The 18,252-nt window shown below is 39.7% G+C and overlaps 1 protein-coding gene and 1 pseudogene across 2 annotated transcripts; both read right to left on the reverse strand.

Annotated features, from left to right (window-relative positions):
• Positions 1 to 148: 148 nt before the first annotated feature.
• LOC115589934 (hydroperoxide isomerase ALOXE3-like) lies at positions 149 to 16,632 on the reverse strand (annotated as a pseudogene).
• Positions 2,832 to 8,645, reverse strand: LOC115580581 (arachidonate 15-lipoxygenase B-like). Of its 2 annotated transcripts, none has more exons than XM_030415097.1 (5): positions 7,950 to 8,645; positions 7,565 to 7,660; positions 6,940 to 7,089; positions 4,280 to 4,483; positions 2,832 to 3,320 (listed from the first exon to the last, which is right to left on the reverse strand). In XM_030415097.1, exons 1-5 carry the CDS (start codon positions 8,100 to 8,102, stop codon positions 3,120 to 3,122), a joined length of 804 nt encoding a protein of 267 aa, XP_030270957.1. In that variant the 5' UTR covers positions 8,103 to 8,645; the 3' UTR covers positions 2,832 to 3,119. The 2 variants fall into 2 exon arrangements, with proteins under 2 accessions (XP_030270957.1, XP_030270965.1); XM_030415105.1 differs by lacking the exon at positions 2,832 to 3,320 and adding an exon at positions 3,910 to 4,083.
• Positions 16,633 to 18,252: the final 1,620 nt, after the last annotated feature.

Raw genomic sequence — 18,252 nt, forward strand, 5'->3', positions numbered from 1 at the left:
TACATATTATTTGTCTTTTAAACCCCATGAGAAAAACATACAACACTTCCACATACCAATATGAAAACAATCATTACACCACACCATTGCAGCATCACATGATGTACTTCTGCGACTCATGAAGCCACGCTCAAACCATCACCAAACATCTTGTCATGTCTCTGCTCAGATTTAAATCTGTTGCTGTTTGGATATTTAGTAAATAGTTTGTTAAAGTTTCATACTTTGTTCTCAACATTTAAAAAAAACTGTACATGCAGCTGTGCCGCCTAAAATCAGTGACATTAAAAACTGTAATAACAACAGACTTAATATCTGGTTTTATTAAAGCAATGCCAGCACAAGTCAAAACACAGAACAGGAACTTGCATGCAGTCAGATTGATTGACAGGTCTTTAAATACACACATTGACACTGTATAATTTGTTATGTGAATACTTTGTGCTAAATTAAAGTTATTATAACATAGAAATGGGCAGATGTTTAGAGTAAAAAACATTGTGTGTGTGTGTGTTTACCTGTAATCTATATGATCTAAATCCCTATCTGGCCTTTTAAAACCATAAACATATATTGTAAAGTAACTAGTTAATTAGCTAAGACATTAATCGCCCACTCTTTGGGCGATTAATGGAAAAAAGTTTCAGATTCCCCGATTACAGCCACTTAAATGTGAGTATTTTCTCTGATTCGAGGAATGACTGCTTTCGGTATTACTTTTCTAAAAAAGAATTAAAAAAAGAAACAGACGCACCATATTACAACACATCCTGTTGTCAACTCAAGTGACATCTCCGTCTCTGCTCTGCTCCCACTGTCTGTCTGGACACTGCTCCAACAGTGAAACACACATAAAGGTGTTAGAAAACATGAAAGACTGTAAATGACAGAAAAACACAGTAAAGACTCTCATCCTGACCTGAAAATGAAACTGGTTTATTTAACAGCATATAGTGAATTTAATGACGTGACAAACAGCCAGAAGGCACAGTTTACTTCTGAAGCATTCCCCGTCATAATTCAAAGATGATTTTTCCTTCAGCAATTTATTTTGATTAAATGCCCTCATATTCATTGAGAAAATGTGATTCATGACATGAATTAGGATTCAAAACAGCATTTTTTTTTTACTACAGTTAAATCAAGTCGGCTGTATTAAAAAAAAGAGAAAGTTCAGCTTACAATGATTACATACAGATACAGTTATCAGTTCAAAACAGAACTTGCAGATCCTCTCTCACTTTTATTAATGTGAACCTGACTGTTGCCTCACCGCTGAGGAGATCACACCATCTGATACTCAAAGGGACACACTATTTTCTACCTTTGTTGGATTCTATGTGCATGGGACATCCAGACTCCTTCTTCTGACTCCTGCATTACTTAACGCTTTAAGCCTTCCTTGAAATTCCTTTATCAGCTCGTGGGGAATCTCCTCAGTGAAGCGCTCCTCTGGATAGTTGCCAAGACAGACCTGATGATACATTTAAAAAACAATTATGTAACAAGTATGTATTACAGTTGCAGTAAGTGAGCAGGATGATATTTTGGCTGTGGTGAAATGTTGACCTACAGTACTTTACACAACTTAAACATTAATATGGTTTATGTAATTTTTCATGACGTTTGGTCACTTACAAAGTCAATGGACTGCTTGCTGAGTAGCCACACGGCGGCTATTCCATTAACTGTTGTGTTGACGTCAGGGAACGTGTCCAGCATCGTTGCCTTGTTTGTTGTCCCCTTTTTGGTTGGTGGAGGACGTTGCAGGGAGGTAGGAGCGTTGGGCATCCAGCCACCATAGTCATACTGCAATGAATGATTAACAAATGATAAATTAAAGAGGCAATATATGCGTTCAAGATTTCCCCTTTCCTTAAGTGTGCAGCTTTTAAACCCAAAAACCCAATGTCCATGCCAAAGGGGGAAATTCTTTCCTACATATGGAGGATCTGACTGAGAACCCAAGTACACACTATGATAACAACTTAATCACAAGATAGCTTTGCTCTAACCCCCCCCCCCCCCCCCCCCCCCCCCGCTGTTTAACGTCTATTTTACTCTAAAAGCAACTGAAAACATCCTACTCCTCCCTTCAGGCCTCTCTCCAGAGCCACTCCTCTCACTGCAGTCAAGCTAGAATGTTAGTATGGGAAAACTTGGTTGCACTGCCAGTCTTGTGCCACTAGCTTGCTAATAGCTTTAAAAATACATCCATAGACACCAGTCACACGCAATGAGTGCAGAATGCAAAGGGTGGACACAGGCAGGTACAGTAAGTACATAGGTCAATAGACAGGTTGTCTCTCCATGTAGCTTATTGGAGGCCTGCAATAGCCAACATTACTGGACTTTTTATTTTATTTTTCAGAGCATTTGATTTATAGCTTGCTGCCAAGATGTTCAACGATTTTCTACAAAAATGCTTGTAGAATAACTTCCCAACCCTTAAGCATTTTTGGCCAGAATGTATTATTCTCCTTTCATTGTTGAGAAATCTGCTAAAGCTCATCAACCCATTTCCCAAAAATACCATGAAAAGATTCACCTGTCCAGAGTTGACAACCGCGTGTTGTGCTAAGCAGGTGAAGATCACCATGGTGACGAACTTGACCAACTCAGCCACAGAGGTGAAGCTCTCAGGAAATCCTGATAATTAAAAATAAAAAAAATCCATTACTTTAAACATCTAGATGGCTAAATAAACGTGTATTATGCTCACATTTTGATAATAAAATGGTACATAAATGTGGAGATTTATCCTCATTAGGGTTTAAGCTAAGCCTACTTGTGCATCTTGAAGAAAGGAATCCATGTTCAAAAATGTCCCAAACCCACTCCTGCAGTTCAGAGTCTTGCTTGACCTCAGCATTATTCTTGTAGTAGTGTGTGAGCACTTGATGCACAAACCTTGGAGAAATGTGGTGAAACAAAGTTTGAAACATATTTCTAGTTCTATTATTCCTTACATTTTTTATACTTCCCTTAAAACCACCACTGTCATACATATGAAAGTGGTGGTTTTAAGGTAAGTTCATCAGCAAGTACTCTGTGGTGAGATTTTAAGTTCTGTCAGCAGGAGTATCTAACTATCTAGCTAGCTAACTTCAGCCTCAGGGTCAATAACATGAGTTTCCATTTTGTCTTGCGTAAGCAACATCCTTCCTTCTTGGAAGTCCATCATCTGTGTAGTTGAAGTTTGGCACATCCCCCAGTCCACGCTCAGCAATGTCATCTGGTATACAGAGTGAGCTGTAGGTCATCGAAGACAGTGATCTCTTCAGGATTTCAATCATACCCTCTCCACTAGATGCTGCAAACTACGGAACAGTCAATTATGTGAGGAAAATACTGTACATGATATTGAAAATAAAGAAACATTGGGTCTCATTCACCAATATCTTCTTTAGAATCTTCTTAGATTCTTTCTTAAGTTGTTCTTAAGAGGTTCCTTAAGAAAACCCTACGTCAGATTCACCAACTCGTTCGTAAGCCTCAGAATTGTTCGCAGCTGTGTTCTTACATTGGTGAAAGCCGCAGGAGCAATATATATGCCATTGTTTTGCGGGCCTTGGATGGAGAAATGCCACGTATAAATAGGGTGGGGGGGGTTACTAATTGATGGCATGTTTCCAATTTACTTGATTTATCTTAAATCATTGGCACATTTAATTTATTTTAGAATTTAAATTCTTTGTAAATTACCAAAAATATGAAATAAATAAATGAATAAATATGACAGAATTATCACTGTAATATTGCATTTTATTGAACTACACAAGAGAAGAAAACACAACCATGCCAACATTTCGGCACTGAAATATGCGTAAGAGTACTCCTGAGTGTTCGTAGGATTTGTTCTTGCCAAAGAAAAAATCCTAGATAAGAAAAAATTCATGAATGCCACAATCTTCGTAAAATCTTCGTAAGTGGGACTTAAGAACAAATTTGTTCGTAAGAACGGTTCATGAATGAGGCCCATTGTTTACGTAATGTTCCACTGGATGTGTTAGTTGCTTCATACATAGAATGTCGAGCCATAATGTTGACATGCAGAGTGTAGCAAGTGTGAGGTATGAGGAGCTGAAAGAGAGAAGAAACTTTGTCATTACTTGTTAACAAAGACAGAAATCTTGATGCTTTAGTGTGAAATACTTAGGATTATATACAAACTAAATGTTTGTGTAAAAGTTGGTTCCTTAACTTTGGAAAATAAAAAAAAATAAGCAAGTTGAAATGAGTACAACTACATAAAGTTCAGTATTTTCCCTCACCTTACCTTGTACAGAGGATGCACCATGGGTAAGTTGTGCAGCAGTGACACTGCAAACACTTCAGCCAGCAGGTGAGTGTGCAGCAGGTGAACCTTGAGTTGATGCATGTTGATATCTGAACTTGTCGCAAAGATCTTGGCCATCAACCAGTCATACTCAGAATCAGTAGGAAAGAAGATGGGGTTGTAGTCTGCTGGAGTCTGCTTCAGCTGCAGGAGAAGGAAGGAGGATGAGGTTCATCCATTCCATTTGATCCATTGCTCGTATCAATAAAGGTTTTGTGGTATGTTTGAAAACTTGCGACATATCTGTTGTGCTTGACATGTTTGCCTAGTTTGAAATACTGTTGAAGTGGAGATACATCATTTCATCAGCGCTTGTATGTCATAAGTGATTCTCCTCGAAAAAAAGACCAGGAAATAAAGTTCTTATCTTTGACATATCCAAAACCTGTCTGGTTGAAGTAACATAAAACTGAAAGCTGGAGCAGGTTGAGGAAGTAAATTCTACTTAAAGAAAGTTGAACCGTAACTGGCTATACTGCATATCTGAGTTACATGAGCACTAACACCTTTTTTTCCTCATTTTATTGGATATAATCCAGGGAGTTCACACAAACTACAGTCTGTGTGGACAATTTTCTAAACATAATTAGGCGATACATGTATCGTTTTGGCTCCGACTCAATAAATTGGACTGCTTACTGAGCTAAAGGCATTTACATTTAGCCTCCATTAGCACTGGCTTTAGCCACAAAGCTACCAGTATCTGTCTCCCAGGAAACTCCATAGATCACCTCAGAAATGTAAATCCTCCTCTGGCTGGGTAGGCTACTGCTCTGTCATTGTTGGGCCTGATACTGGCATATAGGTGAGCAATAGAGCAAGATGTATGTGCAAGTGTAGTATGAAGTTATGGCCTAAAAGGCGTCCCATATTAACTAGCTGAGCAGTACGTCACACATTTCTGGTCTGCGGCCAGTGATAAACCCCTTGGAAACTGAAAATCAAGAGAGAGGTTAAAAAAACAAATCTGCATTTGTGAGTTTGTCTGGTGATTCCAGGCTACACCTTTATGTATCAAAAGTAGAAGTACTCAATATGCAGTAAAATGTCAATGTCAAACTGTCTCTCCATTTTGCCTGCAGCCTGAGCTACCCACTTTTCTTTTCAGAGATCTGGGCTGTTGAATCAACTCCAGATTGATGTTTGGCATTTGTTTTGCCAAGTAAGAGTGTAGTCTTATAGACTGTGTGCAATGTGGATAACCAACAATGGCACCTACTGATTAAAAGCATCATTACCTCATTACTGCCATAAAACACCAAAGAAGAACAAGAAGGAGTGAAATAGGGACCAAATGTGTGTGTGTGTTCAGGTCAACACTGCATAAAAAGGTACATGAGTTAATCCTGCATGTGAAACAGCAGGCCTCACGCCAGGATTCATTATAAAGCGATGTTATTTAGTAAAAACATCTGAGATTGTAAGGAAGTTTTCACACTCTGTTCTCAACATTGAAAGAGCTGTACCTACAGCTCTGCAGCCTGAATCCAATGACATTAAAAACTGAAACAACAACAGAAGATATATCTTTTCTCTATTGAGGCAATGCCACCACAAGTCCAAACACAGAGCAGGAACTTGCATGCATGTCAGTTTGGTTGACAGGCATTTAAATACACACATTGACACTATATAAATCGTTACATGAATACTTTGTGTTAAGTTAAATATATCATAACATTGGTAATGTTTGTAAAATGGTCAGATCTGCAGGGTAAAAAATACAGAGTTAAATTACATTTTTCATTCAGAAATCAAACTCTTAAATGTAGGCTCTGTGTGTATGTGTGTGTCTATATGATCTGAATCCCTATCAGGCTTTATACATATTGTATAGATACATAAAACAACATGTAGTAAATTTAGCAAAGCGAAATAATTGTAACTTCAATGTGATATTTAGTCTTCAGGCACAGTAGTATATCTTTCACAACAGTTATATAGTCAGTTATCACATAAAGTAGACTTTACATCCCTATAATGCAAAATAATATCTTACCCCCAGTAATTTAGTTTTATTAGATGTCCTGTATATTTATTAACAACATACGTTTTATACTGTGGATTTCCACATTTTGACCACAGATGAATCAATTCGTCTGTATGAGAAGCATCACATTCAGATGTACAGTTATCGGTTAAAAACACAACATGCACATCATTTCTCACTTTTGTTAGTCTGAACCTGACTTTTGCCCACAGCTGAGGAGCTCACTCCATCTGATACTTAAAGGGACACACTATTTTCTACCTCCGTTGGAATCAAGTATGTGAATTGAACTTTCAGTTTTTCGTTTCTGACTTTGACGCAAGCTTCAATTTCTTTAACCTTTCCTTGAAATTCCTTTATCAGCTTGCAGGGAGTCTCCTCAGTGAAATGGTGCTTTGGGTAATGGTCAAGAGGCACCTGAAGAGATCATACATTTATTTTTTATTTTTTTTAGAATCATTTGAATGGTTATCAAACATAGACTATTGGTAACATAGTGTGCAGTTATTGAAAGTGAGTATTATAGCTGTAATAATATATAGATCTATATAAATACTTTACATAAATAATATTTATATTCATACATTTTTCGTGAAGTCTTGTCACTTACAAAGTCAGTGGACTGCTTGCTGAGTAGCCACACAGTGGCCATTACATGAACTGTTGTGTTGACATCAGGGAATGTGTCCAGCATTGTGTCCTCATTTGTTGTCCGCTTTTTGGTTGGTGGAGGACGTTGCATCCAGCCATCAGAGTCATACTGCAATGAATGATTGACAGATGACTTTCCCACACCTGTTGTGTTTTAGCTCATATTATATTAGTTTTTTTGTGTACGTAAAACATACACAAGTTTCACACTCTGGGAAAACATACTCTAAGACACCAGCCTTAGCTGTATTGTTTTACTCCTAGTTTTCACGAATATGTGTGACTGGTGTCCGTAGATCTGTAAATATACGGATAATGCCCCTAGTGTCAAACGCAAGGAAATGTATCCTTACAGAAATGTTTTTTATTTTTTTTTTATTTTTTTTATATAGAGATTCTATAGGAATGAATGGACCTTCAGTTGACTTGCCTCCATACACAAACGTTTGTGGAACCAAGACATCATGCTTTTGTACCAAATGTAAACTAAGAAAGTGACCTTAGGAAACATCATACCTGAGTATATTAGTGTCAAAGTACAGCCTCATTTGGCATGGCTATAGGCTTAGATTAAAAATATTCACCTGTCCAGAGTTGACAGCCGCATGCTGTGCTGAGCAGGTGAAGATCACCATGGTGACGAACCAACTCAGCCACAGAGGTGAAGCTCTGAGAAATACCTGTGAATTAAAAAGAATATTGTGTTTAGATAACTACATTAATAAAATGGTACATTAATGTGCACATTTATCATCATTAGGGTTAAGTTTTTATTCAAAGCCCACTTGTGCTTTCCTTGGAGAGGAATCCATGAACAAATATAAATAAATACGTTTATTTAATAACCAAAAACGGTTAAAATGATTGACATACAGTGACTGAGAGTAGAAGAATGGTTAATGCTGCATATGAGTCTGAGATGGTTTAAGAAGCTTGTTGTACATTAAGAGAAGGATATTTCAGACTTACTGCTCCTCTGATGAAGGCTAAAGAAACTTTGTAGTCTATGAGATGGGTACGGTGGCTCTCTCCATCTGTGCCCACCAGCTTAATGTAGACATCGTTATAAGTGGTGGCACGGTTGAGGCTACCTGTGAACACGGACAATTCATAATCCACCATTTCCACTCTGAAAAGCAGAAGAATCCTGATTGGGAGAGAATTGTCATGATCTGGGTCTCGGCAGTATCTTCTCTCCCTGTGTTGTCTCTCTCCCTGTGTCTGTCTGATCCTCCTGTCTCCCCCTCCCCTGTCTGTGTTGTCTGTGCATGGGCGTGGCTACTCTCTCCTGTAGGAAGCACCAGGTGGGACACATCCAGCAATCAACTCCTCCATAAAGCCTCTGGACCTTCAGTCACTCATCGCCAGATCCTACTATCAGTCATAGCGGTATACTGAGTTCTCGATCCTGGCTCCTCCTGTTGAGTTCTGCTCATTCGAGCCATTTGCTTGTGTAGCTTTGTTTGCTGACCTGTATCTCCTTGTGTCCCAGTGTTTCTACTGCTCCTTCCTTCCCGCCTGCCTGCCTGCCTACCAGTCTAAAGCCCCTGCCTACGTTTTGGGTCGAGTCATCGACATCTACGTGCCCGCCCGGGTTCCTGTGCTTCCCTGTGGCGTGGCTACGCGGCGCCGCCATTGCCTCCAGGGGACGCCAAGCCACGAGTCGTCGTTTCTACTACCCACTACGATTCCTAATATTACAATAAATATTGACTGTACTAAAGCTGCCTGAGTCTCGAGTCGTGCATTTTGGGTTCGGCCTCTGTTGATATCATAACAAGAATAATAAAAAAACTATCTCAGCACCAATTAGGTTAACTTTCATTATACATGAACCTGATTGCAAAAAAAACTTTCTGTGCTGATTTCATAGCAACATTTAGTCCAGGTGTTACAAAGTGAAATTATTTCATAAAGCATTTTTCTTATCTGTTAATGAGTTCATATGATGAACGGCACTTTTGATCACATGATGTTCAGTCAGTACCAGTAAGTCAACTGTGCTGAGAATCAGCTGCCCAAGTTGATGGAAAAAAGTTGAGATATCTGTTTGAAGTTACATAAAAAAAGTATTGCAGTATTGCCGAGTAAAAGCAACTTTATCTGTATCTCTCCATACTCCATATCTGATCAACCGAATGTTCGTTTTTATACTTTTATCGGATCAATCCAAGTTTGTGTGTGCCATTTCCTTATAAAAGGTTATCATCTGACATCATAAAAGTTTGTTCTGACATTTTTAAAGAACAGGAAATACTGCACTGCAAGTGTTTCAGTTTAACCGTGTTCCAGGTGAACCAGTGACCTTGTTAACTGGTGACCTTTGGCTGAATGCATCTGTAGCCCTTTTCACACAGAGACTCTGCATAATCGCTGCAACCAAGATTTGCCCTTTCTCCGCCTTTGTTGTGTTCACACTAAACCAAGTGCTGTGGAACCAAAAGAGGCGTGTTGGTACACATCATGATCTTGATATCTGGTTTTTTAAATTTTTTTTTTTACGTGTTTACACTTAATCTAAGAGCATTAATCTAAGCATGTGTCCATCGACAGTTTATAATCATATGGATGCAGTTATAATGTGTTGTTATTAAGATCCTGACACACCATGCATCCTAGAAAATGACAAAGATATTGTTGTTTCTGGCCTGTCTTCATCGAAGGTGTCGGTGTATAGTTTGATGATGAAAAAATTCTGCGGAGGCAAGGCTAGGTGGAATGATAGAGCAATCTTTATTGAAACAGATCTCAAGCCTGCATCCGAACCAGGGTGGCCGCCCCCTAAATTCTGCCCTCTGGAAGTGTCAATGGGGCTTGTGGTAACCAGTGACAAAAACTAGCTTGAACCTCTACAGGCTCCTAGCCCCACAATGGATCCAATTCAAAATTTTCACTCATAGAGTCATCCATAACCAGGCCCCTTCCCACCCCACTCACCTGCTCCACCGCCACACCTCCTCTTGCAGCCTTCGCTCCTCTGATGCCTAATCTTCTGTCTGCACCACTTAGGATTAAGCACCATACCTGGGACCTTTGAATAGCTGCCCCTCCCTCTGGGACTTTCCCCAACCACATGTGGAACTGAAAGGTCACTCTCAAGAGCACCTTACCATGTTTAGATTCCTGGTAGGACAGGAAATATGTATATGTACGACCATTTCATGAGAGGGCAACAAAATAGACATTTATACTACTCATTTGATACGGCAAATAAAAAACAAACACTCAAAGAATACAATGAGTTCACTCAAGCAATACAGGCAAAGACACCGAAGCAGCAAACACTTGCAGATACTTTCAAAAGTAAAAGAGAAATACCCTCGAGACAGTGACATGGCCAAAAAAATTATGGAGAAGGTAATTAAATTAATCGCTCTGGATAACCAGCTCATCTCTGTGGTAGAGGGTCAGGGTTTTCTTCGTCATCTGGAGTTTTTGAATCCCTGGTATGTCCTACCATCTCGGCATTACATTACATTGACTCCACTTTTGAGTTACAACTTGCTGGTATGCGCACTAGTTTTGTGGGTCTCATACAGCAGAGCATGTAAAACTGGCAACCGAGAAGACGCTGAACACGTGTGAAATAAACAAGCAACGCGTCCACGTCATTTTAAGTGTCAACGTAAGGAATATGATAAAAGCATCGGATGATATGGAAGTATGAAGCGTGGGCTGCGTCTTGCACATACGTCAGCTGGCTGTACACAAGGGTCTGCTGTCACAGTGCAGCGTCACAGACTCACCTGCTAACACAAGGAAGATGGTAGGCCAGTGTTGCAGTAACATATGCAAAGAGCCATTTGAAAGTATATACTTTGTTTCAACAAAATAAAAAAAACTATTAAGGAACAGCTTGGATGCAGGTACTTTGTTTTCTTAATGCAGTTGTATTATCTACGAAAATATTAGTTCAGGCTAGGTATCGGATCGGGACTTGGTATCGGCAGATACTGAATATTAAAGGACTCGGATCGGGATCAGGGTAAAAAAAACCTGATCGGGACATCCCTAATAATAACGTTGTCTTCTATGGTCATTAGAACAAGTGTGAACGTAGGTCAGCTTCGCCGACGACCTCTTGCCGAGATAAAGGGGAACAGTCTGCTTTCAGTTCACTCATTGCCCAAGATTCCAAAAACAACAAAAAACGGAAGCGGTTCAGAAGCAAAGGGATTTATTTCTCTTAACTGCTTCCTTCTAGTCATTTTAGAAGTCTTGGGCACTGAGTGAACTCACTAGATCCTTTCTCTGAAAGGGGAGGCAGTTTAGAAAAATAACTTTCTCTTTCTCTGAACTGCTTCCCTTTTCCCTTCCTTAAAATTAGAGTGCAAGTTTTCGAAGAACTTCCAAATATAAATTGAAGATTAATGAGGAATTCCTGAAAATTAAAAAGAATATTGTGTTTAGATAATTAGATTAAAAGTTAATTCATATTTGAACTTTCACAATAAAATGGTACATTAATGAGCACATATTTCACCATTAGGATTTGTTTTTCAGTAAAGCCCACCTGTGTTTTTCTTGGAGAGGAATCCATGAACAAAAATGTCCGAAATCCACTTCTGCAGTTCAGAGTCTTGCTTGACCTCAGCATCATTCTTGTAGTAGTAGCCGAGCACTCCCTGCACAAACCTTTGAGAAATAAAACACATTCCTAACTGACTTACACATTTTTATACACACTGCAGTAGAAACACACTTGTAATGCTAACAGAACAAATAGATCAAATTATGTCACTGAAACAAGTTACCGCAGGAGATATGATGCTCAAAATTATAATCATTCCTTTCACAGCTGTTTCTTCACATAAGCTTACATCACATGTGTTCATCACGTGATGTACTTATCACACAGTTTGGTCATTGTGTCAAATTGACTTTACAGTCTAACTCTCCTGCTGGCTTCTGTAAACGGCATTTTAAATAGATGTTACCAGCCTTTTTGTTTTGTTCTTATTTCATGGCCTCTGACAAACCCTACCACTGTCTTAGTCTTTACACTGTAAAGACTAAGACAGTGACTTCATGTAACTAAGACCTCAGATCATAATGCATATAGTACCTGTTAATGATATCCCAAAGCCGGAGTCCATCATCCCTGTAGTAGAGGTTTGGTACATCCTCCAGTCCACGCTCAGCAATGTCATCTGGTATACAGAGGGAGCTGTAGGTCATCGAGGACATGGATCTCTTCAGGATTGTGATCATACCCTCTCCACCAGATGCTGCATACTAGGGATCAGTCACATTTGTGAGGAAAACAGTCAGTGAAGGAATACTGTAGATGATATTGTTCTACTGGGCATGTTGGTCTTTTCATACCTTTGTGAAAACTCCTGTCTTAGATATCAGAAGCAGTCGAGCCATGATGTTTATTTGCAGAGTGTAGCGAGTGTGAGGTATGAGGATCTGAGGGAGAGAAGGAACTTTGTTATTATTTGTCAACCAAGTCAGAAAGCTAAAAAACAAATATCAGCAGTTAGAATAGACTAAAACTACAGTAGGTTCAGTATCTCCCTCACACTTACCTTGTACAGAGGTTGCACCATGGGCACATTGCGCAGCAGTGACACTGTGAACACTTCAGCCAGCAGGTAAGTGCGCAGCAGGTGAACATTGAGTTGATGCATGTTGAAATCTGCACTTCTCACAAAGATCTTGGCCATCAACCAGTCATACTTAGAATCAGTAGGAAAGAAGATGTGGTTGTCGTCTGCTGGAGTCTGCTTCAGCTGCAGGAGAAGGAAAGAGGATGAGGTTCATTCAGTCCATTTGATCCATTGCTTGTATCGATAAAGGTTTTTTGGTATGTTTGAATATTTGTGACATATCTGTTGTGCTTAACATGTTTGTCTAGTTTGAAATACTGTTGAAGTGGAGATACATAATTTCATCAGTACGTGTATGTCATGTAAATATACTTGACAGCTTCATCACTGGCTGTATTTGGTGCTAGTCCCACCTGAATAGCGATTGGCATCAGCTGATTATCAGGGGTTTTGTGGAGCAGCACGAGGGGAGCCATCAAGAACTGCTTCTTACCATTGATGGTGTTTGTTTCCACCCCATCCAAAAGTTTGTAGTCAACCAGGAATATGTTGCCTTTCTGTGGAAAATATTAGGGAGGATGAAAAATGATTTGACTCAAGTGCATTCAGTGTGAATATTACACATACAAATTAAACATGTAAATGCAACATGCATTGCCAAATTGAATCGTCATGGGTCACAACATGACCCCAATACTTAGACCACCAAGGTCAAGACAATCACCTTCATTTCAGCTTTCAAACTACACTTTCCACAGAGGGAGACCATGTCATCAGTAACTGAAAGTTACAGGGCAGGGTGGTGCAAAATCTGAGCATCATGGCGTTCAGAAACTGGTGCCAAAGAAAGCATCCTCCTTCCAAAGTTCCTGGACGTATTCTGGCAAAATGAAGAAGTTTAATGTCACTGAGTTTCAACCTTGTTTTAACACTTTAACACACTATTAGTTTATGTGTGCATTGCATGTGAAACAAAAATGGGAAAATAATTTCAAACTCAAAAAACAGAGTCAGAGACATGATTGAGCACTGTTTCTAGTATTTTCAAAGTAATTTGTCTAACACAGTCTTCAGTATATAAACATTAATACAGTTTCCTGGAAAACCTAAAATTAGGTTTGGCCCGCCAGATCTTATTTTTTGGCCTTTATGGCTTTATTGACAGAACAGATGAAGATTTTGACAGGAAACAGGGTGAGAGAGAGGGGAGTGACACGCAGCAAAGGGCCACAGGCTGGGAGTAAAACCTGGGTCCGCTGCAGTGAGGACAAAGCCTCTGCACATGGGACGCCCGCTCTACCCACTGGGCTAAACAGCGCCCAACCCGCCAGATGTAAGAAAATCTGAATACATTTTAAAAATTACATTTTTACGCTATTTTTGGGTGCTTTTGGGGGGTATGTATGTTGTTCTTGTCAGCGTCCGTCTTTGTCCATGCTCCATGCTCCATTTCCTGTGCCTCTGCCTCTGTCTGTTCCTTGTTCCCCCACGGTATGTGTTTTTGGAGTTTTGCATTTTGCATTTTTGATTTGAACTTTGCCTTTTTCTTTGTACTTTGGCTTGCCTTTTAGTTGCCACTTTGCCCTGCTTTAATTTGCTACTTTGCCTCGCTTTCATTTGCTACTTTGCCTGCTTCTGTTTTTGTGTTCAGCTTTTAAATAAAGCTCGCCTTTTGTTCCCCACGCCTTGCCTCTCGGGTTTAACTGCATTTGGGTCCACCTTCCCCTTTTCCATAGTCTCCCCTTTTACCCCAACCTGACAGAATGACCAGACAAGGAGTGAGGGGAACACAGAGACTAAATACACAGACACTGATGACAAGACGAGGAACAGGTGAGGCGGACCAACAGGTGAGACAACGAAGGGGAGGAGCACATGAGAACATGAAGGGAACAGGGCAATAGACAGAGGGAGCCAGAGGGAACATAGGAAAAAACACAGAACTTAAAGGACACATGAGGGCATGGGAAAAACAAGACACAAGACAAGATACAAAGACATAAAATCAAATACAAGAAAACACAAGACAAAACCAGACAACATAACAAACAGATCTACAGTCATGACAGTATAATCTCATGAAGGTAGAGCTGAGGAAGGATGTTTTACATTTAGAAAAGGATGTTTCAGACTTACTGGTCCTGTGGCGAAGGAAAAGGGCCCTTCAGCCCACGTGTGGCCGCTCTCCCCATCTGTTCCCACCAGCTTTATGTAGGTACTGTTTATTGTGCTACCACCAGCACGATTTCCAGTTTGTATGGTCACTTTATATTCCACCATTTTCACTCTGGAAGGCAGATAAATCCTGGTTGGGAGAGAATAATTAAAACCATTCTCAGCATCGATTAGGTTAACTGTCTCTAGATGACTGCAAAAAAAAAAGAACAACATATTGATATCATCACAATTAATGTAAAGGTAATTTCCCCATTTATCTAGGATCAATCATTAATAACTGAAATCATCTCCTAAAGCGTCTCTCCTACCTATTCCTTTGATGAACAGCTCTTTTTAAGTAAATGATTCACTACTGACACCTACTTTTATAGGCAAAGATTTGTGTGAGTGTCCAGTCATACCAGGAACTCTGGTTCTGTGAGGAATTACTCTACTGCTTTTACTGCGGTTTACAGGAAGGTGCTGCCAGACATCCGGAAATATCAACTAAAATTGTGTCTTCTAGTCGACAGGGGAAACCCCCTTATAGACTAACAAGGAAGACTTCATACATTCAAAATATGCGTTGAGGCTCCACTCCATAATTTGATTATACTTCCTTAATAAAATCACAGAGTAACCCAGTGTGTGACAGGCTTTTAAGAAATGGTTTGTACAGGAGGTTTATCACAATTAAAAAAGATTATCTAATAAAATCTGACTGACCGACAAACACAGACATATAAACACCTTTCAAAGTACTTGGAACTTCTTCCATGTTAGTTCCTGCTACAAAGGGTGTCTTTTCCATTATGACACACACATGGATGCACTGGGTGAAGACTTTACCAGTCAACGCTGTGGTGGTTGGTAAACAATGTAATTATCGTGCTTTTATAGATATTTGTATAGAAGTACAGGTATATACTGCAGTCAAAGAATGTTTATACTTGCTCCCACAGTTTGTGCCTTAAAACCTACGCACACTGTTTCCTGCCCCACCTACCAGTAGATTTTGTCCGACACAGACATAATCCAAAAGCAACCTTCCTAAATTTGGAGACTCACTGAGTAACATATTTTGAGACCTGGCATACACTGGCCCATGCTTGGACCATCTTCAGCTCACCTGTGAGACTGAAGAGAGATGCTCATAAGAGAGATGTCTCATCATACGCAGCACATTTTAGAAAGTCCTTATTTGGTTTTATTATTTGGCCCTTTAAAGGCAGGAACACACTGGCCCAACCGTTGGACGTCTGAAGCGTTTGGGGAGACTCGGACGAGGTTGGGAACAAATCTGTTCGGTGTGTTCAGCTGCGTTGAAAGCTTCCGGAGCCGCGTGGACTGATCCGATTCAACATGCGAAGTCTGAGGAGGTTGGCTGTCGGCCGTCTGAGCCTGTGGATTCTCTGATTAGCTGTGTGCTAGCGAACCAGCGCGGTGTGTGGCAGGGCCGGAATACTGTGTGCGCATTGGTTTTCTACGCACTCCATTCCATCATTTCTTGTTTTCATGTTTTGGAGTACTGGCATGAGACTAGCTGTTATTATGTCTGTTCAGGACAAATTAATCTGTGTTCGTTTGGTAATGCCTCACTGCATGTTAAGTATGCAGCTGTTTTTGTCTGAAATAATTCAGTTTCGCTAAAACAACTTTTATTTCATCACTTTATTGGACATAATCCAGAGACATTCATACAAATTGCAGTCTTTGTGGAGAATTTTCTAAACTAAGTTATGCAATCTATGTATCTGACCACATCTTGGCTCTGACTAAATAAATTGAACTGTTTACTGAGCTCAGCGCAGTTCCATTTAGCATCCATTAGCACTGGCTTTATCCACAAAGCTACCAGTATCTGTGTACAAGGAAACTCCATAAATCAGCTCAGCACTGTAAATGGCCTCCGTGGTCATTCTGGCTTGGTACTGCTCCGTCATTGTTGGGTCTGATACTGGCATATAGGTGATCAATAGAGTAAGAGGTGTGCTGACACATTCACTGGAACTTGAACTTATGGGAAGCTGTTTAGGCCATAACAACATACTTCACTTGCACATATATGCATTTCCACATTCATATACACTACTGAGAGTATGCATGTATGTGCAAGTGCTCAGTTTCAATATATATGTATGTGCAAATGTAGTATGTATGTATGTGCAGGTAGAGTATGAAGTTATGGCCTAAATGGCTTCCCATATTAACTAGCTAAGCAGTACGTCACACGTTTCTGTTCTGCGGCCAGTGATAAACCCCTTGGAAACTGTAAAATCAAGAGAGGTTAAAAAACAAATCTGCATTTGCGAGTTTGTCTGGTGATTCCAGGCTACACCTGTATGAAAGTAACAAAAGCAGAAGTACTCATTATGCAGTAAAATGTTCCATATAAGAAAGCTCTTTCCAACTGTCTCTCCATTTTGCCTGCAGCCTGAGCTACCCACTTTTCTTTTCAGAGATCTGGGCTGTTGAATCAACTCCAGATTGATGTTTGGCATTTGTTTTGCCAAGTAAGAGTGTAGTCTTATAGACTTTGTGTAATGTGGATAACCAGCATCGTAATTGCACTTCAAACACCATCTATCCAACTATCGTCTTTATTTGGTATATTTCATGTCCTACACATACTGTCATTTGTATGTTTACCCTTACAAACATGTTATTAAGTATTAAGTTGCCAATGAGCTCTTATAATCTTATCAGAATATTTCCTCTTTCTGTCTGACATTTAAAAACTGTCTCCCTCTGATCCATCTTTGCTCCCACTTCTGTTCAGTGTATTTAGACCAGATAACATTGTGTGTTTCTAAGTTGGTTTTGCATGTTCACCTGTCTCTTTACTATTCACTGCCATTCATTAGTCATTATTTTACTTCAAGCCCCATGAATAAAAGATGCAACAATGGCACCTACTGATTAAAAAGCATCATTACAGCATCACAGCGTCACATTTTTTTACTCCTGCAACACATGATGCTACACTCATTCACAATATCACGGTGCACTCAGTGAAGTAGGTATGTAGCATTGATCAAGGAGGACTGAGGTTAGGGATCTGCTGGGATATATATTTCCCTTTTGAATGCAACTGGACTAGTTAAAAAAATAGAACTGAAGACCCAGAGATGAATTGAGCCAGAAGGAGGCAGTAATGCAACTCAAAGAATGGCAACTGCCATAAAACATCAAAGAAGAAGAAGTAGAGCGAAGTAGGGACCAAATGTGTGTGTGCTCAGGTCAACACTGCATGAAAAAGTACTTGAATCAAACCTGCACGTGAAACAGGGAAGCTGGCCTTGCGCCAGGACTCATTATAAAGCGTGTGTGTTGCTGCTGTTTGGATGTTTAGTAAATACCTCTGAGATTGTAAAAGGTTTCACACTCTCAATGTACACTGTGTGTGTCTATATGATCTGAATCCCTATCAGCCTTCACACATATTGTATAGAGACATAAAACAACGTATAGTAAATTTAGCAAAGTAAAATAATTGTAACTTCATTGTGATATTTAGTCATGAGGCACAGTATTATATCTTTCACCACAGTTATATAGTCAGT

This window comes from Sparus aurata, chromosome 1 (assembly GCF_900880675.1).
Source record: "Sparus aurata chromosome 1, fSpaAur1.1, whole genome shotgun sequence".
Lineage (NCBI taxonomy): Eukaryota > Metazoa > Chordata > Actinopteri > Spariformes > Sparidae > Sparus > Sparus aurata.

Excerpts from the sequence above, each read along its gene's own strand:
- LOC115580581 (XM_030415097.1), bottom strand. The coding sequence starts at position 8,102 with ATGGTGGATTATGAATTGTCCGTGTTCACAGGTAGCCTCAACCGTGCC. Across the intron at positions 7,090-7,564 it reads CGGCTGTCAACTCTGGACAG|TATGACTCTGATGGCTGGAT; the intron begins GTGAATATTTTT and ends CATTCATTGCAG. Across the intron at positions 4,484-6,939 it reads GCAAGCAGTCCACTGACTTT|CTGAAGCAGACTCCAGCAGA; the intron begins GTAAGTGACAAG and ends CTTCTCCTGCAG.